This window comes from Hermetia illucens, chromosome 2 (assembly GCF_905115235.1).
Source record: "Hermetia illucens chromosome 2, iHerIll2.2.curated.20191125, whole genome shotgun sequence".
Lineage (NCBI taxonomy): Eukaryota > Metazoa > Arthropoda > Insecta > Diptera > Stratiomyidae > Hermetia > Hermetia illucens.
In genome coordinates, this window is record NC_051850.1 from 129,204,444 (window position 1) to 129,230,445 (window position 26,002).

The window sequence follows — 26,002 nt, forward strand, 5'->3', positions numbered from 1 at the left end:
AATAAAATCTAAAGGTCCAAATAAATGTTTGGAAATCATTTACTCTCTATTCATTCAAAAGATAGAACCAAAGAATATTGGGTCTTTTCGTTTGGAGTAATTTGGATTTTGACAGTATAGGCCCATGAACCAGATGGCCAGCTTTTTCTCAAAACCTCCTTTTTTGGCCTCAACCTTAATTTACAAAGTACTCCCAGGGGTATATAAAACTAAATAATTCTGGTTTTCTTTTTAACGAATTTAGTTCAGCAAATGCTTTTATTTCAATTCATTACATATAAAACTTCTATTTTACAAAATTTAATATTTAAATTCAGCAATGACATGAATGAGCAAATTTAGATATAATTACGATAAAGAATATCAAGATTAGTTAAAATATACAAAGAAATAAATGCGACGTTTTACTTTCATTTTATACTTTGTTGCAATGTTTTCGTGTAGCAAAGTATGCTTAGATTTCCAAAGTAAACAATTCTAAGAAATAAAATTTTAACCAAATCTTCTGTTCATAAGATTCTCTGAAAGATAGTTGGCTGCTTGGACGTTCGGGTTGTTCCAGGATGAGTAATGTCGGAGGATGTTATCTGGAAAATAAAAAGAGGATATGGCTGTTATTCAAGAGTTATTTTCATTGTTGTAGTATTTTGAAAGTTATATTCTAATCTAATCAAGTATCTTCAAGAGGTTGATTTATTTATCCAGAGTTAAGGGGATCATTGCTACAATTAAACCCGGGGCAGTATTGAGCGCACGTACATATTATCAACATTTTCGCATATTTATTAATCAACTGGACACGGAACTGCAAACAGTACTATTATCCCTCCCAAGCTGACCTGAAATTACATACAAATCAGATTGATTTTCCTCCGCTACAACGAAGGGCTGGACGCCTAATCTTCTACTAAATCTGAAGAACATGCATGCAAAGTTCATTCAAAGCCGCAAGGACACAATTCACATGTCACCTCTTGGCTATGCTGACAGAAGTGCAAATTACTTAGTATATCTACTTGGATGCACACATTTCCATAATTGTCTAAAATACTTCCAACATCTGTGTACAGAAAATCCTACTTCCAACATCAGTGAGTGATTCCCATGGGACAGGAGTTAGCAAAGCTCAGAAGGCTGTTTGCTCTAGTAAACCATTCCCAAATACTCCTCAGAGGATTTAAATTCTCATCTTCCTCTTGCCGAGAAGATGCATCCTTGAATATATCCGCAAGTCAATTATGATTGTGTCTCATATGAATTCACTTCAGGAGGAAAACTTGACAAGGGTTCTGGTGCTATATGGAAAGTATTTTTCCTTAGATCATCCAACCTTACAGCTGAATGTCCTTCGACATTGGTACGTGTATGTATGTACATATCTTTGCATTTATTCTAAAATTTATGTAACTTATGAAAAAAGTTGTGTGTGGCCCTGTTTTCATTTAGATGATAAATATTTTCCACGTCTTTCGTGAAGTGACATTATTCGAAAGCGTTGATAGACAGTTTATTTAAAGTGTTTTCCACAGGAGGGACATTCCATTAAAACTCATAGGTATTGTCAGGATGACATATGACGACGCAAAATGTCACGAACTGTACTGAGGAGAGTCTCAAAAGAATTAGAAGCCCGAAGTGGTATGTATGAAGACTGAATACTTTTGAAGGTAGTGCTCTTTCTCATGGTCGGTGAAGTATTTTATTTGGCATGGAAAGGTCTCGTGTGGGGAAAGATAATTTCGCTCTGGCATTTTGGATGCCGTTTGTTCGCCTTTTGTTCAAGCGATAATTAAATGAACACTATCTAAATAGAAAAGGTTTGCTTGATAGCCAATCTTTCTCATTATGTGTGATAATGGGCAGCCAGTTCCCTGTAAAGGTAAGATCTAAAGAAACTGTATATATATATGGTTCCTAATCGCCCATTGGTGGGGTATAGAGCGCCAACCACACCTAAACGACATCGTTCTCAGTTAACTTCAACGCCCTTCAGGACTCCCCGCGACTTCCCGAGACGCTCGCACTCCTCCTGTAATTTTCTGCGACAAGCGCTTTTTGGGTAGCCCGCTAGTTGACCATCTCGAGAGGGGGGATTCCTCTGCATAGCGTAGCCCCCAATGCAATTGTCGCCCTCCTTAATGTGTGGTTTATCCACTGCCACTTCCGTCTGCCGATCACAGTGCGTATGAGTGGCAGGCCTGTGCGCTGACCAAGTTGTTCGTTTGAGATAGTGTCAGGCTGGCACACCCCGATGATATGACGCAGACAGATATTGACGAAAGCTTGGAACTTTTGAGTAACAGTGGAGTTTATGAGCTACTCCCATTTAGCAACACAGAAAGGACACAAACCCAGAACAATCTCAACTTGATATTGGTGTTCAGATACCTGCATTTAAAGATTTTAGACACGGCAGCGAAAGCGGATCTAGCGCTGATAATGCGTCGGGCCACCTCCAGTTCGGTGCCAGCGTCGGCAGAAATCACGCTTCCTAGATATATAAATTTATCGACGCCTTCGATGTTCTGCCCATTAATTCAGATAGGGAGAGTGCAATGACCCGGCAGACTGAGAAGCTTCGTTGTGTTGGTGTTTGTCCTCAGTCCAAATCTACTTGCCTCTCTTTCTAAATCCAGAGCCGCCATTTAACCAAGGTCGATGACCCGGTGAGAGAGTAAACAGAAGGAAGCGTATGTCCTGAGGAAATATTGCTAGGAAAGAACACTGATGACGCATAGCCGTAGTTCACGCGCAATGTCGCACATTCCATGGAGATTCTTGAAGGTCCTGGACGAATCTTATTGGTAATTGAGGAGTTTTTATGTGACTGGATATCAGATGCCAGTCAATTCAGCAGTGAATGAGTGGCTGAAGTAATAACATAATCTCGGGCGAGCGCACGTTTGAAGATCTAGATCAAAATTAGACTATCGATTATTATTATATTCTCAAAGGCTAAGAATGTAGCCACTTCAATGCCTTTGTTCCTGTGATTTACTGTGGTTAATTTTCTTATCTATTGATACGTAAGAGGATGACTAGCGGCCATTTGGATTCAACCATCTCAACAATAGGTCATTGATTTATGATGAAATGCATATGTGCACATGAAGGTAGATTATCCGTAGATAGATTGATAGAAAAACAAAATTAAATATAGTACTATATATCATTATATTAAATACAATAGAGTCACGCTTAATAGGATTCAAAGAACCGTGGGTGCAACTATTATTGGGGCTCGGTAATCTTGCCGGCAGATGCCCTCAATGCGTCACTGAACCTCCCCCTTATAAGCGCGTGAAATACCCTGTCAAACTATGTGAATCTGGATGTTGGGAAGCGAAATCGTACGGCCATACTCACAAACGAAGTGCTTCGGAAACCGTTGTAGTTATCAACGGGCTGCTACAAACGCAACCCGAACTTAAAGAGAATTGTCATGGATTTTCTAATTAGGATGGAATGGACAACCAGCAGTGTTTTCCACGGATCAAAGATGGTCTATGGAGTAGGTGGAGGAGTTTTCTCGGCACCGAGTCGTACGATTTTCAACCTACTCCAAGAGGGGACACTGCGATACTGGGAGCCTGTCATTGATTGGAGCACCAACCGAGCCGCAAACGAACATAGCCATTCCGAAGGATTGTCAAGCGGCCTTCAAGGCATTGAATTCACATCTTCTAGACTGATGTGGTAGTTTCATGGACGCGCCCTCGCCTGGGTTCCTGGTTATAGGGGACGGGCTAACGGAGGGGCCAGGCGGTGCTCTGGTCTTAACAGTCCCTAGGTGGGACTGTGTGGGATGGAATCTACTATCTAGGGTGGTCGCGAATGGGTCGTACTCTCTGATGCATTTTTAGTTAACTGGTATCTAGGTAATGTTCAACTCTTTTATTGCATCCTGTTTCATTTCTTCGAAAGACTTCTAAGACTCCTCGTTCAATTATTGCCAAATGAAAAAAAAGAAACCAAACAAATCATACTAGGTCAATACCATGATTTTTCGATGGCATTTGCGTAACGTTTGGTCAAGTAATGCACCACAATTTGAACTTAGAGTATTTTTGATGCTCGCTTCTCAAGCCAGCTTTACCCCGTCTTCACTATTGATGCTAAAATAAGCTGTATACACTTGATAAAAGGGAAAATTTGGTGCGAATGGCACTGCCTAGCATCTTCCCAGTTGTATTTGTAGAGTAACTCAGGCGATATGTTGATTATGGCTACAAACAACAAAATTAGTCTCTGCCTGTTGCACTGAGGAGAACAAAATGCATGCCTCAAACATACTTATAAACAAGCCAAGTCTGGTTCTAACAGCGCGCTTAAGGTTTATGAAAACCATTTGAATCGAAAGCTTTATTGTTCCCGATTCTCTCTTCGATTCTGACAAGCTATTTCCCAATCATTGCAAGTCTAGCGAAGAAAACCAACGCTTTTTCATGGTTTGCCATATCAGAAGAATTCAAGACCGTGTCATTCAGGGAGTATAATCCACGTCTGCGCTACATCCTTTAAAGCTTTCCCGCTTGTTAATGCATATAGTTTACTCAAGCCTAATATTGATTTTCACTGAAATCTGCCATCATTCTTGTTCACTGGTAAAAGCTTCTTGCTGGAAATTTATATGTTTTGTTATTTACGATTCTTTTTCTGGCACCACTTCTCCGAGATCATGGCCCTATCTAAAAGAAATTCGAAAAAGGTAGCCTCTATGAATTCCCCTTTTTGCTTCTGCAAAAACGCCGACGGTCCAGTGGTCATTACATTTGTAATTCTTACCAACCCAGATGTGTTACTCACAGACATCAGATCGTACTACATATTTCACATCCGCTTTTGAGGCTGGGCCTTTGTCTGAACAAAGTAAAGTTTTCGATTCTACTAGTCTGTTGTGACCCAAATTTTTACTTTGTCTGGTTCCGTTAGTTTAATTTCTGCCTCAATAGACTCCATGATTTTCCGAGAAACTTTCACTCCTTCTGCAATGTTCTACACCTTGCAGTTCCAGGACAACTCATTGAGCAGCCGCACAGCGACCAAATTCTTCATCAGTTATTTTCTTAGGTCAGAATGAATGCAAATATGAAATGGTAATCACTTTCCATGAACTACTCCCATGTAATAGCGCATGGAGAACACTAGGATGGAAAGGCATTGATCTGATGATAGTGTTAAAGTAACTCCATTTCAAGATTTTGAATGGATCTATCATTGGTAATGCATTGAATGACATAAAGTTCGGTGTCGTCGTTGGCAAAAGCAACGCTTATTAAATATCCAAATGCTTGATGCCCAGGATTCTAATAGGAGGAGTGTGATGACCGACCAAGCCTAAAAACCTTGGTTTAGTTAGTGTTTATCTTCAGTCGGGATCCGTTTTCCTACTTTTCCAAGACCATGCGGCTAAGGTCCATGACTTGGTGTAGTGGTAGGGAGAGCAAGCAGATGTCATTAGCGTAGCTGGGGTCTTTAAGGAGAAATGATTTCACGTTCTCCACCCAAAGCAGCATGAAGAACTTTACCGATAACGAGGCGAAAAAGTATAGTTGACAAAATGTAGCCCTGGTGAATTTCACATTCTACCTAAGATTCTACAGATACCTCGATGCTGCACCTGACATTTTTAAAATAGCTACTTGTTTCTCTAGAATGCTACTTCTGTGTTGAAGATATACAAAACATACTAGAAACTGATGAAGTGCAGGTTGAGTAAACTCCGCACAGTGCTGGATATCCGAAAGGTGTTATTGTGGTCAGGACTGGAGGATGTAGAACTTAGACCAGCCTGGTATCAAACAAGCATTCAAGGTGCTTTTCTCCGCATAAATACGCTAATGGCAAAGATATATTCGTTTCAAAAATTAAATAAACTGACTGACGGTTTCGTCCAAGGCAAAGGCAACTCATCTCTCTATTCTGGGAACTGCGTGATCGAAAATCGCTACAGGTGGTAATCGCTGCTTTATGTATAATCGCAAACACGGCATGAGTGCGAATTACCCTAAGTGAAATCCACGTTAAATGATTCTCTTAATCTTCAAACAGAAAAAAATTGTTTCAGTTTGGAAGAACATTTCGTCACTGTATGTTATGTCCGAATGGCTCAACTGGTTAGAGCGCTGGGCTATCATAGCGGAGAGTCGCAGTCCAAATCTCACTGTTTGCAGAGAGATTCGTTATTGTGACTGGATGTCAGATATCAGTCGACTCAGCTGTGAATGAGTTTCAGGGTAATAATCTCGTACGAGCATAATGCTGACCACATTACCTCTTATTGTAGTGTACCGTTATGGTCTGGTATGAAGTGCTCTAACACGCTTCAAGACCCTGATCCAATATAGATTGCTGCGCCAACGACTATTATTATTATGATCTCGTGGCTCTCAGATTATCCACAAGGAGTGGAACTTCACTGAATGTTCAACGAGCCAGATCCATGGTGAATGTTTGTACCGTTAACCTTCCTCCGAGGTATATCAAAAGGCTTATGACCAATCTTTTTCATTATGCTCCATACGAAGTAAATATTCGATATTTGCGGCAGCGTCTGCTGCTCTCAACTGCGCGATGGTTGAATTCTACGCAAAATATGCTGCAGTTATTGTAATTTATTACAGCGCTCCAACGGGTCGGGCTTACCCCCGCTCGCAGCTATAAACGGAGCTCTCAACTCACTACGTTCATCAACCCGTCTGCATATTTCCTTATTCAACCAAGTTTCCTAACTTCCTTTCGAGACGTGGTCAAAAACTTCATCCGCACTAGAGACAAAGGCACACCTAGTGGCGGCTAATCGCTCATCAAAATTCTCCGACGGGTTGTTTAAGCCTGATGTGATTTGCGTAGAGAGAAGTTTTGTCCAATGCTGGACGACCGCTGATTCACAGAAATTTGCGGTGCGGGTGGGGAGCCGATGCATACAAACAAATGCACAAAGTGACCTTCGGATTTTGATCGCTCTCAAAACCAATATCAGCAACTTCTTGGTTTCACATATTTAGAACACAAATTCTAAGTCTACTGCTAATCGCAATAAGATTGATTCGATGTTTGTTGCCGGTCCGATGACTTTAAACAACACTGTGTAACAAGTATAAGGATAACAAAACCGGGAGAGTTTCTACCAAACTTTCCAGGAAAATTTTGGCATAATTTGACCATTCTTGGAAGTCTGTCAGATTTTTTGAATTTGAAATTTTCTGAGAATTTATCCATGCAATAAGTGACCACAATTCTCGCCCGTTGAGGCATCTGTTAAAGCCGACGACTGTTTTAGAGAATATTAACCGGGACGTTTCATTTCATATCTGGCTACACTTGGTCAACAAAAATGCAAACACTTTTGGTTGTTTGCTGGGAGGTCGCTTAAATTTAATGTGAAACGACGTCATTCCAGCCTTCCCAGCATTTCTTATTGAATTGGAGCAGTCTACCTGTTAGCCAGTAAATCGATTTTAATAATATTTTATTTCCACAAAGCTTTAAAAAGTTTGCCCTGATTGATGGATTAGTCTTGGGTCCAAAGACCGTTCCAATTGACCAAAGCCAATTAAGAGAGTAGGACAATTTCCAAAAACCTGAAAAAATTGCGAAATGGACCATGAAGGTCTGCCTCAAATATTGGAGCTCCACTGGAGTATCTCATTGACGCGCAAATGCACACTTCAGTTCCTCTCACGACATAAACAAAAATTATTACCTGTTTTTTAGCGAGTGTGTTAAACCACACCAGAATGTGAAGTGAACATGGAAATGAACGCAAAGCTGAAAAATTGAGCTACTTTCCTTTCTTGATCTTATGCCTGGAGCATTAAAATTCAAGAAACGAGCGTTGCGATCGAGAGAGATGTTTCCCCCCATCTGATTTTACAGAGGTGCGGCCTTTGGGGTTCACACTCTTTTTCCGCATTCTCTCAAAATAGAGAATCCCCCTTTTATTGCATGTGAACCCAGCGAGAGTGAGTGGAGAGTAACGGAAAGAAATAATTCAAATAATCGATGGAATTACTTTTCAGCCAATAGCCACAAAGACCGGTATTTTCAGGGATTTCTGGAAGCCAATGATCTACGACACAATAACTCCGAAGATGAACACAAAAAGCAAAAGACTTCAGATATACTATCAAGTAAGGGATAGGAAACTCTGCAAGGTGGGATAGGAATCAGGGTAGTGAACATTGCTTCTGCGGAAAACACGGTTTAAAAGCAAACATCAAACCAAATGCATCTGAATTCTAGTCGGGAGCAAAGCTTCAGAACGACATACCAAAACGAAGGCTTGAACCGAAATACGCTATCATCCATAGTTTATCATAATACTCGTAAAGTCGAACGAGCGTTGGGTCCCACATTGGGCGCCATTTGTAATAACGTAGAATTTTACTGATAGTTTTTTAACCATCGCGCAACCCACTAAATCATCACAAGGGTCTATCTAGAATTCGTACGTACGAGCGAAAAGGATATTTTAAGTGATAATGACCAGGCCAGTCTGCGACGAACAACTTTGCACCGTCTAAGATGATATATTTAAACCCCCCGTATGGTGCCTTATTTTTTGGTTGCAGTAATGTAGTTTCAAATGTTTTTCTTTTTTTTTTGAGGATTTTTTGCTGACGATGGCTTTTGCGGGTTTCGTTACTGAGCTCTGTTGAAATCTGTTCTGTATATTTAAAGCAAGCTGTGTAACTGGTAACTCAGTCAACCAGAATATTAATTCGTGTTAGACGATATACTTCGATATATGTTCATAATATCAACTAGATTCGAACTCTCGAAGGGAGCCCCACATTAATAATCACACGCAATTCGATCATTTCAAACTCTCCTCCCATTCAGTATTGGTTTTGTAGTTATTCGCAAATACTCACTAACCTTTCAATGGTCAAGGAAGAACTCATACTTTCCTCTTTTGTTCCACCAAGTCGTTTAATGGACTTCAATTCTAATTTGAGGAGCTATTCATTTAATATTATGCAAATTTGCAGAGTTATATTATTTAAAAAGGATACTACTTGACTGATTGGCTGGAGGGAACTATGGCCGATAATTATCTTTCTTGGATACAGGACTCCGTTGAAATCTACTGCCTGAAGAATGAGAGTTTGTTATGTTACCCGTTGGAATTAAACCAAGGAATTCAGACCACGTTGTCACAAAATGTTCGGAACATTCTACATTTGGATAAATTTGCTGTTATATATTTTAGATAACTTCAATGGGGTATTTGAATGCTTTAATCTAATTTAATTTTGTAAGAGTATATAAGTTTGACCCGACATAAATAAGGAGTATAATATTTAAACGCTTGAAAGCAGAGAAAAGTTGACGAGAAATGAAAAGAATCATTAATAAATAATTGTAAAAAAACTCTATGTAAATAATAATAAGCACGCAATTATATATCTCACTGAAACACAACAATCGGAATTTGTATTGTAAGTCCACCAAAATTGATGCTTAATCTAAATTACAGTCACCTTAGGATGTAAGGATTTATATAAATGCAAAATCAACGCTACATGAAATGGATCACTTTGATGAAATTAATGACAATATCTACTTGAAATATGCATAAGAACATTGTCCTAATAAGAAAATAAAATAGATAAAGGCTAAGATAAGTTCAACAATATTTTATTAATCAGCTGAATGTGATTTGAAGATAGGCATATCCTTAAATCTCTTTATCTTGAACAAAATCATCCCCAAACACAAGACACCCATTTGGACATAAAAGTAAAAAGGAATTAGAAAAATATAAAAACCTATTTATAAGTGTCAATTAAATATAAGCTGAGATTTAAATACGATGAGTCTTTAATTTTTCGCCTCGTTTCCTGAGCTCCCAATGCGCATCCATCCTCACATACGGCAACCATTTAATTGCTTTCTACTTTCATTGGAGAATCCTTGAGGCGAAAAGATTTTCTGGTCAAGGCTACAATTTTTAGGGCCACACTACTGCATGGTATTCCTACATGAACCAGGTGAGTAATTCAAAGCATCCTGGAGTGAATTGGAGCCGTGTGTATGCATAAGAGCACCTTCATGGTTGCAATTGTTTTATCTGCAGATTTTGTATGGCTAAACTGAAAGGATTTAATGCAGAGAATACCACTTAGTGAAGTTAATTACTCTTCCGGGCGAGAAAATGAATGTGAACACCTTGCAAGTGACAAAAGTAAATTTAATGTTCGTTAGCTCAAGGCTATTAAGTGTAACACTCTGGAAAATTGTTGTCTTATCTGAGGAGAAACTTAGTGGAAACTAATGAGATTTTTTCCCCCAAATGGAATGAGCGAAAAACTATTAAATCGTAAAAACTTTGATATTATGGTTAACTTCATTAAAGAAGATTGTAATTGCTTTCGGAACCTTGAACTGAATTGCTCTTAAGCGACGAGTTGATTTCCTTTCTTTACTGTCGCATTATGAACATACTATACGTTGGCAATAAGATACAAAGAACTTATAGAAAAAGTCGTATCTCATTAAGGGCAGAAAATTATACCGAATTTGTGAATAGGAGAAAGCATATCGGCCAAGGACGATAGGAATTATGTATAGAAAGGAAGCAGAAAGATGGAGTTGTCATGCCGAAGCATTATAAAAAAGTGATAGCTTGAAGGAGTTGATAAAAGTTAGTCTTCTTCAAACTGAAGTAAGGGAAACTTCAAAAAGCTAACTGCAGAGCGTTGCAATGCCAATATAATATCAAAATCAAAGTCCTTGAAAAGAGCGTCGCATATGTATGACAGTTGGGTAATACCTGTATTTTAGTGCCTTTTTCATGGGATATTTTCTGCAATCAAATAATTAAGAGGAATAAGACGGATTTTAAATATCCTTTTCAAAGTTTAATGGCAACGAATTCCATGCCTCGAAAAGTACTCACTTCATAGTTTATTTAAACCGTAGTACTTGAAAATAACCATTGGGCTTTCCATACTTTTTGACAATAGCAGGTCCTTTGAACATTGTTGACGTTGTAAACAAAGAATAGAAAGTCCTTACCATTGTTATCGTTAGTAGATTCATTCAAGAGACGATATGAGGAGACCGGCAATATGAAGGCATCCAAAGAATTAATGTCTTCCTCTCCTAACGCTTGGAGAAAGGTAGGATATAATCATAATGCCATTCGTAGTTACTAAAAGGATACTGGAAACTGATACCGGCAACTGAAAACGGGAAGGAACATTTCATGAATCGCCTTTTGCAAGGCAAATTGTGATATAATCTGAAACAGTAAATCTGAACCGGTCAAAGTATACGTAAGAAACAATTGACTAATTGTTTTAAAGCCGGAAAAGCGGGAAATAGCATCGCAATCTATAGCTGCACTGAGTGCATTGATCAGTCTTTTCACTACATCAAAAATGATTCAGGAATGTAGGAACTAATTAAACTCTAGTACTAGATTCAATACGATAAATATCAAAGGAACGTGATTGACATATCCTGCATGAATGTTTGGGTATCCGAAAGCTGTATGCAAAATGGGTGTCTCAAGAGCTCACAATCGACCAAAAACAACAAGGAGTTGACGATTCTGAGCAGTGTTTAAAGCTCTTGTCTCATAAAAAAAAATCCCGAATTTATGTGATATGTGACAATGGACGAAACATAGCTCCATTGCTTCACACTAGAATCAAAACGATCGTCATCTGAATGGACTGCATGTCTTGAAGAAAAAGAAAGTGCTGTTTTATCAAGATAATGTACCGTGTCACAAATCAATGAACACGATTGCATGAATTGGGCTTCAAATTTCTTCCGCATCCACCACTCCAGATCTGGCACCAGCGATTTTTCCTCTTCTCAGACTGGAAGGAAATGCTTGCTGGAAAGAAATTTAGCGCCAATGAAGAGATAATTGCCGAAACTAATGCCCATGTTGAGGCTAAAGACAAATCGTCCTATAAAAATGGTTACAAAAAATTGTATAACCGCTGTAATCATTGTATCGCCCTCGAAGAAAACTATATAGAATAATAAAATCAAATTTTATCAATCATTTTTTTCTAAGTTAGCCCATACATTTTTAGCCCAACTGTTATCATCGGTCTTCCCTATCGTAGTAGATATTCAAATAGATTTGCGGCCTGTTAACATTGCTGGTTAGTTTTGGATAATATGGTTCCTGTAAACCCCTGTATAGGCTACGCGCCATTTTCAAAGACTGCTAGCGATGCGATTCAGCATTTTCCATGACTTTCTAAGGAACTTGGATTCCGCCTCCAGACTTTCCGCTGTGTTTCCATTCACGTCTTCATGGGATATTGAGATAAAATCGCTTTTCATAGGCGTCCAATGCTTATTAGTATTATATCTCTGGCGGGTTGCTGCATGTTTTTGGCATCCATGGAGGAAGAAGAACTTTCTACTGCAGTAGCTCACAATGAATTCCCTACATTGTCGGTCTGATAAATTGAAAATCAATTTGCAAGTCCTATGATCGGACAATGTGGCACCGAATTAAGGAGGTTACAGTTTTGGAAATGCATCCATTGTTATTAGTAGGATCATCGAGATCGCGTTCATCCTCAGGGTCGTCAAGGATACCAAATGGATCGTTTAAGATACCGAGAGTGGCGTTTCCGAGGTTATTGAGTAACACATCTTGCATTATACCTGCGCCCTAGGTAGTAGCCACAAGAAAGTTTCTCGGCGAAGAGCGAACTACTAATGGCTGATACACATCGGGACATACTGGGACTCTCCGGAGCTGTCGACGTCGATGGGGTGATGTGAAGCTGCCAACGTGATAGTTGTCGCGTGTAACCAGCCCTTACGGGACCCTGGTCGGGTAGTGTGCATTAAACCGGTGTTAATAGACCGCGTTTCCCTGTTCACTTGAGGCCGAGCAGATAGACTGCATTCTACGAACACTACTCCCCGAGTATCCCGTACGAGATGGCGAGAACGATGCAGAAGGCCGCCGAGGACTCCCCATTTTTCTCTATAAAAAGATGGAAAAGCCGGTCATCTCTACGAAAAAGAAGAAGGCGCCAAAACTCGATGGTATCCCTGCAGAGGTATACAAACTGATGCTCGAACATCTACCAAACCTACTGCTCGACACCTTAAAGAAGGCATTTTCCCTCCTCGTTGATTGGTGATGAGACTTGCGGTGATCAGACCGTGAGCTGCCGTCTTCAGATCGACCATTTTGTATGCTTGATACTGTCGGAATAGTGCTCAAAAGGCTCATCAGAAGTAAACTCGCTGAAGTGATCCGTGCTCCCGGAGACTTACCTCTACGGCAGTTCGCGGCAGCGGTGAGGTCCACAGTTGATACTGTCATGTAAGTCGTGGATGCCGGTCATCAAGCAGAGGCACACAGCCGCCGAGCTCGACGGGTGATGCTCCTTATAACACTTAACGTTAGAAATACTTCCATAAGGTGGAAAGATATTTAAGGCACATTAGGCAATACTTTCCACGTGCCGAGCTGTCTCTTTCGAATATTGAGGGATTATCTGAGGAACCGGTTCCTGAGTTATAAGACGTTAGAGGGTCAGAGAAGGAGGGATGTCGCGTCGGGGATAGCGTAGGGACCCTAAAATCGGACATCTCGAACGCTTCCTATGATAATCTGCTAAGACTCGATATGCCAGAAAAGTCGCGCCTGGTCGGTTATGTAGATGATGTTGCGGTGCTTGTTACCAGACGCTCTGTCAAAAAGGCGGAAACCAGACTATTATTGAAGGAACGAGTAAGCGAACGGATATTGCTCATGGTTTCAACCTTCCACTGGAAAAACCCGTCCTGACTAAAGGAGAATTTAACGAGGAAATGCCATAGACTAACGCTTGACTAAAAGATGAATTTTTTCGAGCAAATCAAAGCAGCAACTGGAGTTTCGGCCTTAAGCCGGCTAATGGCAAACAGCAGACAACGTCTTTTGATGAGTTCAATGCAGTGTGTTCTGCTATATGGCGCAGAGGCATCGGCTGACACTCTTGACAACGAAGTATATCGTAAGCAAATTGGACAGGTATAGGGACGCGAAGTTTTGGGAACAGCATCTGCATACCGCACTGCCTCAGAGCTGGCCATGGTGGTGATAGCAGGAGTGAAATTACTCATCATCATACTCATCATATTAAGAAGCGGAATACCATATACAGGCACAAGGCAGAAGAGCCAAGAGAGGTGCTTGCCCATGAAGAACCGGAACGTATATTAGATGAATGGCAACTTCCTTGGCAAAATGAGACTGCGCGGCTCATTGACAATATAGGTGCGTGACTTAATCGAAAGCATGATGAGACTGAATATTTCCCTACTCAGCTCCTAAGCGGGCATGGAGATTTTCGGCCTTACCTGCACAAGATTGGGAAGGGATGATTTCCTGGTTGTGTGTTTTACAATGGGGATATGGAGGACGCCCGTCACACTTTCTTTTCTTATGAAAGTGGGATGGGATTCGTTAACAATTTTATTTAATTACAGTGGATCTCTTTTCACAAAACATTATCAAGGTAATGCTGAGGTGCGTTGACAAGTGGAGCCGGGCGCATTTGGTTCAGCTACTTCTCGTTGCGCAGAACATAGAGCTCAGCAGGTCGAGGAGCCGGATGATGGGGGGTTCCTTGAACTCAATTTCTCCTCTCCACTTCTGTCGGTGTAAGGATTTCCTTGATTTGAAGGCTCCTAAGATCTTTGGAAGCTAGCCCGAAGCAATGTGGCAAACGATTCCAGGCTAGCTCTCTGAGGATGGGGAGGTGTTTTATTGATAGTCCAGTGGCGTTCCTGAGGGGGGCTCCATTCACCTACCGTACCCAAAAAAAATCGGGATCGAATTCCCATACTCGATCAAGGTGTTTTCAAAGCCCATCTTGACATTCAGATCAACAATAATAATCACAACGTTGTCTTAGGGTGGTCATCCCGTGTGTCGCATCCGAGGAATCGATTTTTTTGGCATCAATTGTATTTAGATATAGTGTAGAATATATGGGCAAAGTGATTTTTAGATATGCCGAGTCGTTCGGAAATTACAGTGCTAAAAGCTAAAGTCTCGTATGTCAGGTTTATGTCGACCGCGGCAATGAAGTACGAATTCCGAACGACGTCTGAATGACTTCGCTAAAAGAGCGAAAATTGAAGCCAAGGCTTTACATGTGTTTTTTAAGGAACCGAAGTATTATTGACTAGGTTTAGGAAATTAGTGGTCAGTTAAGGTTTTATGGTTAATAATTACAATCTAAAAAGCCCAAAATTTATCCAACGAAATTCTTTGAAATTTCTTACACTTATTCAGAACATATTTTTACAATTCGCAAACTAGGATAATTGTGTTAGTTTTTTAAGGTTTTGTTTGCAAAAAGGGGGTGTAAATTTTTTTTTCACCGAATATAGTCATGTTGGACATCAAATGAAAGGTCTTGATTAGCACTTTTTGATGCCGGTCTTAGTTTCGAGATTTGTTAAAAAGGCGGGGAGTGGGTGAGGTGGAAAGATGATTTCTTTAACGGGCCCATTCTCAGAAACTACCCAACCAAAAAATCTGAAAAAAATCATGAAGTTGCTTCTATATGGTATCCAGGCCTCAAAATACTCTCCATATCAATATCTGCTCAAATGAAGTTAATAATTGTATATTACCATATTTTTGGGGAAATTGAGCAAAAACCCCCTTAAGTTTATCCTAGAGTTATAAAAGTTTGTAGTAGTATAGAATATAATATTAAGCATGTTATCCCCAAGTTTGATCAAAATCATACTATTACTAACACAGTTAAAGTAGCTCAAAGTTGACTTTACCGTGTAAATTCACTGCAACTATCAACATCACACTAAAGTGAGTAGTCTGACATGTTAAATGCATATACATAACGGGCTACATACAAGTGGGATAGTTCTGCACTCAAATATACCCACAGAAGAAGTAAACAAAAGCTTTCATACCTGGGTGGTGACCTCAATCATGCTCTATGCGACCCCAGTTTGGAGCGAGGCGTTGCGGATGTCAGTTAACACTAGCAAACTCAATGCAGTCTACAGGAGGACAGCTCTGAGGGTATGCTCTGCCTTCAGGACTGTTTCAGATGACGCAGCATTTGTCATCTCTGCAATGATACCGATTGACATCTTGGCAGATGAGATGGCGTATATATACCATGCGAAGCCAATCTCTCCCTTATTGCAGACGAAGAACCCTGAGAGGGAGAGATCCATAAATAGATGGCAGGAGCGGTGGGAACGCTCGGGAAAGGGTCGGTGGACTCACAGAGTCATCCCTGCCATCAAGCAGTGGTTTGAGAGACGACACGGTGAGATTAATTATAACCTCACCCAGTTTCTCACGAGACATGGAGGATATCTCCAATACCTTCACAGGTTTAATTTGGAGACCTCACCCGACTGTCCAAATTGTAATGGAGTCCCAGAGGACCCACAGCATGTATTCTTCCACTGTCCGAGATTTGTGGAAGAAAGGAGGAATCTAGAGGAGACTCTAGGAGAGGTGTTGGTACCAGAAAATCTGGTGTCGAAAATGCTAGCACATCAAGAGAATTGGGATGCGGTCAACTCCATGCATACATTCAAGATAAATTGCGAAAGGCAGAGGAAAGGAGAAAAGCGCGGTCACGTGTGCCGTATGTAGAAGAAATGGGATTAACCTAGAGTGAGCTGGCTCCGCCCCGTGATGTAATACCTTATGGTGGTTCGGCGGGGCAGGGAGTGGTTTTAGTGGATAAAAATCTCACACGCTGGTGTGTCCAGACCAGTGACCAGTGATGAAGATTTCCGGCTCTCCAAAAAAAACAGACGACATTGAACCTTAAAAAGTTAAACAATAATTCTAGTAAGCGAACCGTGTTAAGTTCGCACCTTGAAATGCTGTTTATTTTTTGTCTTTAAATTATGACAATGCCCTCTAGCGTAGCAGAAGTAAAAAACATTTTTTTTAAATAATGAACTATGCTTTCGGCCTCAAGATATTAATAAATATATGGTGAAAAATCGCATTTGTATCTTTATCCAGTTCTCCACGAAAAACCCCTCTACACGGAATGACCGTCTTAAGAATCGATTCTCTAGACTGCACGCAGTTGCTCTTCAAATTTTCAACTATTGACGTAAATATGATAAACTGAGATATGCTTCTTGTAGGAAGCTTATCTCGTCAAGCAGACATTCCACTGGACTCCATAAGATAGAAAATGTAACAATCAATGTATTTTGCCCAATAATAGGAAACTTTCCATACGCCTTGAACGAATGTTTCCATCCAAGTGATGTGTATCTTCCAGAAAGAAAAAGCGAATTGCTATCTACTCATATTTGTAAACAAGACAACTTTACATGCCTCTGATAGGAATATTGTATATCGACAGTTTAAATAGTTAAATATTATTATCATTATTATTATATTTCGTCTTTAAAAACTGAATACTTACTTCCATGAATTCTGCGGTGTCTCAAGCGATGGTAGCGCATATTTGGGTTGATTCGGACGTTCTTTATGTAGCACCCCATTGGAATCTGGCGCTGAAAGAAGAAAACATGTTGATATAGGGGTTAATCCCATAACGGTTTTTCTAGTAAAGTCATCGAACTTAATGTTTAGGGAGCGCAAATGGTAAGTTTTAAATTGGCCTAACGTTTCTGCGAAAATAAGGAAATAGACTCACCAATAAAAACGCATGCAAATTTAATCATTTATAACACATCAATAATGAAAATGGAACAATTCTATAAATAAATCCACAGAAAACTTGGTCCAAGCCCCTTTTAACTGAAAGATGCAATTTAAAATAGATGGACATAATCACTGAATAACCATCTGACTCCTGATTGCGCATAACTAATTATAGGCGTCATACATTCCCTTAATTGAGCTTTCACCCTACCAAACACTTTGCAGCTGCTAACAATTCCTTGTAATGACGTCAACTTCTTTTGCGGATTTTACGCTGCCGCCGCACTCTCGGAACACTCCACTTGCTTAGTAAGCTGCAAACGACCACGACCACTTGCTGTGTAAACTAGACCATAATGCTGTCCTCTAATATCCTGGCCAAAACCATTATGAACGCTTTAAGAGACCAAGTAGCCTTCGGTTTACGTGCCAGCACAGCATGATATAGCCGCACAGAATTAATTAAGTGCCGGTTCAGAGAAATCATAACAAATTATATATTACAATCAAGGGCTCACCCATGCCGCCAGCAACAACATGACATTACTTAGAGCACCACAAATGGAGTTGTTGCGGAGGACTTGGGGAGTGAATGGAGTGTGTGGTGTACTTGTACATTGGGCGACGGTAATGAATTTACGTTTGATTATGTGCATGTGTTGTCGAAGTTGTCTCTACTCGCTACGAAGGGCCAGCAGTTGGTCCTTTGTCCTTAGGCTTACAAATTCCGATGGCAATTACTGCTGCGCTAATTGATACTAAATTCGATTGGAAGGGGTTGAAACGATTTAAAGTTCTTTTTAATAGATTATGTTAAGCCAACATACTATTATATGCATTATCAGAAACTATAGCTTTTCTCCTCATTTAACCATCGAACTGAGTGTTATTTTAGTCACTATAACGATAAAGCAGCTTCCCTAAGTTGATAACTCAACCCCCAACTTGATGGACAGGTTGTTACGAAGACCTTTAAAGTGGCACAATCAAAACCGGGAGAAGAACATTAACCACCTCAAACAGTCCTTCTATTAAATTTTGTCTCCATCACTATGTGGAGATCATTGGTAGTTCCTTCAAAACGGTAAACTGTAGGTAGAAAAAGCTGTAAGTGAACCTCCGCGAAAACAGGAGAAGCGGCCGCAAGTGGTCCTAGAGTTTGAGGGTAGAGCAGAGCCGATATTCCTAGAAGGAAAAATGAACTGTTCCAAAGCCTCGGACTAGACGGACTCGTCAACGAAACAGGCTACACGATTTGTGTATTCTCGTATAGAACGTGCGCAACCTCTATGGACTGAAATCTGCTTACCAGCTAGGCCGAGAAGAGATATCTACACTAAGTATACCAGGAGACCACTTTCAACCAAATTGACTACGTGCTGATTGAACGCCGCCACCTCTCAGCCTTGATGAATGTCAGAACATATGGGGGAGCCAATGTAGACTCGGACCACTATCTCGTTGGCATGGTGCTCCGAGCTCGAATTACGACACCACCTACAATCCCCTCTGACAATCAGGTGAGAGTGAATACTGAAGCCATTCACAACACAGCCCTCCGCGACACCTATAACAGGAAAATGGATGCCGCAATAACTGTAGTTAACAGAGGTCTTGGGGGTGAAGCATCAACAAATGATCTTCACAACTACTTGAAGAATGTTATCATTGACACGGCCACAAAGGTACTTGGCCCCAGCCGCAAAAAAAGTCGAAACGGCTGGTTTGACGATGAATGTAAGCTAGCAACGGAACGGAAGGCCTAATTAGGGCGATCAGACCCGAGTCTGCACGGAGACTCATTTGAACTGGCAATTTGGTCACGAAACCTTACCAGAGCTATATTGGTACCATGGGAACCGGGATAGCCCCTGGACTCTCATACTTCGGGTGAACTCCCGTTGTATGTGAGTACAGCTCGGTTGCTTGCGGTTGGCCCCCTAGTGGGAGTTTTATGGGGGTTGTAGTTATGCTCAAGCGAGAAGAGATCTCCGGGCCTCGGCGCGGTGTTGGGTTTCAACACGGTAGGTATGTTTTGCATCCACCAGTATGAATGTTAAACCATGCACTTGGTATAGACTGGTACCGTTGTTGCTTGCCTCAGCGGGGCTCTGATTGTGGTCACAGAATCAATCCGTGTCTTAAGAAGATCGTGGGATTAAGTCGTCCGGACAGGTGCTCATGTTAAACCCTCAAGGACTTAACTTACCTCTGCAGCAAGCGATGGAAAAACTGTTGGAATATGGACAACAGTTGCACCATCTATTCATCGACTTTAAAGCCGCCTATGATAGCATAGCCAAGGTGAAACTGTACACGGCCGTGAGAGAATTTGGTATCAACACGAAATTAATAAGGCTGGCGAGGCTGACCCTGACTAATGTGCGAGGCCAGATAAAAGCAGCAAGATCACTCTCGAGACCATTCGACATAAACAACGATCTACGACAAGGGGATGCCCTATCATGCGTCCTCTTTAACCTGGCCCTCGAGAAAGTGATTCGTGATGCTGAGGTAAGTACAAGATGTACGATCCTCTTTGAGTCCACCAAACTACTGGCCTATGCTGACGATATCGAGATCATGGGAAGAACCCCCCGAGACGTACAAACTGCCTTCATCCAGATCGAGCAGGCGGCACGATATCTTGGGCTGCACATCAATGAAGCCAAGACAAAGTATATGGTGGCAACCTCAGCACCGAAAATCAATCAACCAACAACATCAAACCGCACTGGTCAAACAGGAAGAATAAGGATAGGAGAATACAACTTTGAGACCGTTGATAATTTCTCCTATCTAGGGTCGAAAATCACAACCGATAACAGCTACGATGTTAAAATTCACGCACGGTTGTTATCAGCCAACAGAGCCTATTTCAGCTTACAAAAACTGTTCCGCTCGAAACGTCTCACCATAAGGTTAAAGCTCTTACTATACAAGACAATGATCTTGCCAGCCCTCATGTATTCTTCGGAGACTTGGGTTCTTAGCAAGAAGAATTTCGAACTCTTGGTCGCGTTCGAGAGAAAAATCCTCCGAAGAATGTCTGGCCTCCTACATGAGGATTGACGATTCCGTAGCTTACATAACGACGAAATTTATGAGCGATACCATGACCGTCAGGTTGTGGATCAAATCCGGCTCAATAGGTTACGGTGGGCGGGTCACTTAATCCGTTTAGATGAGGGTGATCCAGGCCGGAAAGTCTGTGAGGGCAATATCTATGGTAGAAAAAGAAGACGAGGCAGACTCTGGCTGAGATGGAGCGATGACGTAGGTCAGGACGCCAAACAGCTTTTAGGGATATCGAATTGATGGACCTCGGCGCAAAACCGGGATGTCTGGAGTTCCTTATTAAGGTAGGCCTAGACCGGATGCCGGTTGTTGCGCGTTGATGATGATGATGATGTAGTGTACCGTCGCGGTCTTGAATAAAGTGCTCGAACACACTTCAAGGCGCTGATCCAATATGGATTGTTACGCCAACGATGATTACTATGATCGCGTGAATCCCCGTTTGTGCATTTTAGATTCCTTTGCGGACCTAAGCATCGGAAAGGACACGTGAATTTTGGTGTAATGACACATGAGGGATCGAAGTGCCCAAAACACCAAACCCTCCCCTCCCAGATTCTTGAGCCTGGTTAGTATAGGCGTATACCCACGGTCAATTTCGCATTCTTTTTAGGTTTATAGGATAGCTCTCCCCTCTTGGTCGTCTCTGGTCACTCAGGATGGTCCTTGGTATTCACCTTCGTTGAAAAACTTTCGCAAAGCTGCTTCCTAGAAATTCGACTAAAAGTCCAAGAGTTTTCCTCAATAAGAACATACCAACTACTATTGCTAACTGATATAGCAATAGGATATGTACACTAATCTTCCTGTGCGAGGCAGAGTAGTCCCGCATTTAACGTTAAATATTGAATAGTTCCATTTTTACAGCACGTAGTGCAAAAAACTGTGAACGCTGCACTCGTAATGTAGTTTTATTGCAATAAATGAAGCGAAACTTACTTTTCTTCAATTGTCATCTACTTTTTCAAAAATACCCTCCTTTTTACCAGCTATGAAATATGTGCATCGCTTCTGTTAAATATTGTTTAAAATCTAAAGAAAGCTCGTTTATTTCAAATCAGTGGACGATTATTATTATTATCAATAATTCTGCAACATATCGCCGCAGAGGCATGTATGGAAAGAATACCGTCGCTCAGATTTGAAACGAATAGATGCTGCTGACTATTTGAAATCGAGTTCAATGAAGGTCAGTGCATAAAATTTTAGTTTCTGGATCCCCTGCGCCACCTTATATCTTGAGCATTCCATACTTTCTTTTACTAAATTCAAGTATTGTGAGTTGTTTTGAATATTTACATTTTTGCAAGAGGTTTCTTAAAAGGCCGGATGACCCACTTTCCTATAAAAAGAATTGAATGAAAAATAATATCCCTAATGAATACTCCCCGGCTTCTAGTAAACATTAAGAGGGGAGAAATCATAAGAGATTAATGTGAAGGTTGTGACCATTTGGGAGACATTTGAAGAAAAACTTGTTTTTTTTTCACCCTAGTACCTTTCGACAGATGGAGTCTGAAAAATTAAGGAATTGGGGACGGTATTTTTAATTCCATGGCTTAAACCTTGCTGGAGAAAATGTTGGGATAATTATTTATGGGGATGGAGGAAATGTAAACAGTAAAACAGGAAAATACAAATTCTCACACAGAAATTTTGTCTGTTCTGCAAAAAATAAGCAATTCAAGGGGCTGCTTCAGTAGTCGGCTGAACAGGAGCGATCATGTGTTCTCTACTAGAGACCCTTTCCTAATTGGAATTAGGATGATAGATACTCCAGAATCTGTTAGAACTAACCTGCCTAGTTTCTTTGTGGTCGCTTTTAGTTAATAATTCAGGATTCTCCAAATGTAATTAAAGATGAACCCCAAGAAAGACGTGATATCATACTGGATACTAAAAAAAGCTGAACCCTAAAAAGTGCTAAATGATTTCGATGCCAACGACATTGCAAACAGCTTATGACGTTATGGGGTAATATTAAAATCAAATCCAAGGTTCTACAATGCTGTCCAAAACTATTAGCAAATATTTATTCTAAGTTCTTATGAATTAAACGGTGAGAACTTCTCAGTTCGTATTTTCTGTAGTTTTCCTATAAACCGACACTCTTTTAAGATCTAATATTACAAGCATTCTACTTTTTGGAATTAAACGCCATGCACACAATATGTAATGTGGTAATATGTTGAGCTGCGTTATCGCACCTTTGGCACAAGTGAAGAAAGTGAGCTGACGCTATACTGTAGCCTTCTCACAGAAAATCCTCCTTCTCTTCTTGAAAAACGAGTGGCTATGCTTGCGATTCGTATAATATTCATGTTTACCTTTGGCAAGCCATACATACTATATGCACTATGTCATAATCAGCAAAAGAGAGAAATGGTCTTTAGAGGACCTCGAGTTTCTTGAGGTTACAGGAAATAGGTCAGCCATAGAAAGAGGATCTGGTTCAGAACTATTACAGAAAAATTCGTTTATGAACTCGACTATATTTCGGGCGACGAAATTTTCCCGCCAACAGCAGAATCTGTGCGAAGAAATAGCGACGAAATCTGATACAAAAACCAATTGTCACAAAAAGATACCATCATATGAAGTCAGTTAATTTAAGTCTGCCGCTACTTGATGCTTAACATTCACTGATTGGATGGATTGGATTGTTCAGAATCTGGATAGTAGACCACTCCGATATAGCTGATACTCAAGATTGTGCTACCAGATCTGTTTACCAGAGGTCGGGTTCCATAAAAGTGGGACCAACGTAAACTCAAGTACCGATTTGAATAATTATTAGTCAAACTTCATTGATCGGCTGAATACTTAAGATGTTAAACAAATTTTTTGCTTTGTACCAATTGACTGAACTCAATACTGGCGGGTTTGTCTTTGTTCTCCCTCATTTTTGAATACAATCAATTTACTGTAAATAAATACGAATGCTCCGTGAGTTTTGATTTTTGAAAGTAGCAACCATTCTCCTCCGCTGAAGATCCCAAACTTCCATAAGGTACAAATATTTCAATATATGAGCCAAAAACTGTCTAATTAGCTTATTAACCTACGTTACAAGAATACACTCAGAATATTCTCTGCTTCTTGTAAAAGATCGTAAAAGAGATTTAGATACGGAAAAGTCAACAACGACTCTGATAGGAATTAACTTCACGGTTACAATCTTTACCTATCGAAAACGGGATATAATGAGTTTGTGGAAAGTACGTATGCTCATCGTTGTCGAAACTTTCTCTTTCCTCAACTTGTATGGTAGCCATAGAAGCTGATTATTCTGGGCCTAGGCGAAATGAAATGGGGAGTATTCCTCTTCCTTCTGAAGCACTTTCCTTTGTATTCTGAAAATCCTAGGGGCAGTAGATGCCAATCAGGTATCAAATAGTTGTTGACCACCACCGTAAAGGGGATTCATTTATCTTGGAAGCCAGCTTCTCACAGGATTTGGCAGTGCTACCAATGCCGAATTCCGATGAAGAGAAGAAGCATGTTTACAATGAGCAGTGACATGCAGTTCAGGAGAGCTTTTTTAAACGTAGAATTGTGATCATAATGAATAATGTGAGTGCCAAGAACTAGGTAGGCTTGGTGTCCACAAAAACAACGGTCAATTGGGTTTCTGCTGGTTGGTAGCAAAGAACGATTCGTATTGAAGACATTGCGATCAGTAGTAAATTCAAGAGTTATCTTCCGAATGTGCTTATTAAAAAATCAGTTACATTCGTTTGAGTGTGGCTACTGCATCTTTTTGCAGAAGAGTAGAAATTCAGCCCCCAAAGTTAATGGGAAAGCTATCTTACAAGTCAGGCGACATGAACATTAAACAGCAATGGACCGCCAATAAAAACGGTTTTACCTCGGGTGTGCGTTGTGCTCTCGACCATGTCCCAAAAGGACGTGAGAAGACCTGATTTACTATGGTAACCTGGAGACGGATCGAAGAACGTGAGAAGTCGCAAACCCGGTTGATAGTTCGAACCTGGCGTGGGCGATGATAGCAAAAGCAAATCCAAATAACAGCAATTTTGCAATCAAATACATTTTCGCAAACGAGTTTGCGATGGCTAGCTTCTCTTCCTCATCATCGCGGAAAAGCTGAAAAGGTTCAAGGCTTAATTCATCATAATTTTGAATCGCATAGGAACCGGTGAAATTTCACCTCTGGCGGATAGTATGGAAAGCCATCATAACAAGCTTATGCCATCTGCTTCCTCAAATGAAAAATAAAATTATCTTTACTATCAATGTTCAACCAGAGCAAATCCTTGTAGACCTCCAGTAGCTTTAGAGTTTCTACTTTTACTCAATGGGTGGAAGAAGGCTGACTATTAATATTCCAAAGATGAATACCCATCTTGAGTGCGAACTTTGGAAAAATATTTACGCCCTTTCTTCCTTTGTAGAAAGAATAGCTAAAAACAACCCAAATTCGCAAATTTAATTGACAGGAAGCTACCTAATTTTTTCTCTGTATCTTAGAATAGGTTTAATTACAGTGTTTCTGTCAAAATTTATGTCAAGGTGTATTCCTAAAATAGTATTTTATTAATTACGCTTGGAGACCCGTTCACCGAGAATATTTACATTATAGTGAGAAAGTGGTAGCATCTCTTTAATGAAAAATATTACTTTTGTTCCTCCAGTTGTGAAAGGAATGTTCCAGTTGAAATTGTAGATTGTTGGTGATTAGATCAGAGTCGTTAATGAAACTTATGTAGGAACCCAGAACGCGACAGGTCGGGTATATGTTAATCGTTGGAAGAACCCCGATATAGTGTTAATCCTTAAATAATAATAATAAAAATCGTTGTCGGGACAATCCAGTTAGGGGGCCTTAAAGTGTATTAAAGTACTTCTTTCAAGATTGCAACGAGAGATTACAGAGCTACGGTACACTGTACGACACAATATGGTAAGCATTGCGATCACCCAGGATTATTAGATTTGAACTACGACCTTCCGCAAGCTCTAACTGCTAAGCCATCGGACACTTGAAGGCCAATCGATAAGGAAAGATCCCTTAAATTTTAATTCAAACCGAGACAATGCGATACAATCTACTTATTCGGCAGAACCTGCTTCAATCTTAACTATTTAACTCCACTAAGAGCTTTGGGTAAACTAGGAAGCAAGTTAATTATTCAGTCTCTTAGGATCCTTACCAGAAACTGTCGCAGACTTTTTCTATGTTGATGATCGTAACTGGATGTCGGATGCCACTCGATTCAGCTGTAAATGGGCCAAATCAAG

General features: G+C 40.4%; 1 protein-coding gene across 3 annotated transcripts in view; it reads right to left on the reverse strand.

Annotated features, from left to right (window-relative positions):
• Nucleotides 1-223: 223 nt before the first annotated feature.
• LOC119647812 (fibrillin-3) overlaps nucleotides 224-26,002 on the reverse strand; it is a 369,488-nt gene continuing 343,709 nt past the window's right edge. For all 3 annotated transcript variants that reach the window (XM_038049031.1, XM_038049033.1, XM_038049032.1), the window contains 2 exons: nucleotides 17,421-17,511; nucleotides 224-587 (listed from right to left, as the gene is read on the reverse strand). In XM_038049031.1, the coding sequence (XP_037904959.1) occupies nucleotides 493-587; nucleotides 17,421-17,511 (186 nt within the window). In that variant the 3' untranslated portion in view covers nucleotides 224-492. The remainder of the gene's footprint in view (nucleotides 588-17,420; nucleotides 17,512-26,002) is intronic.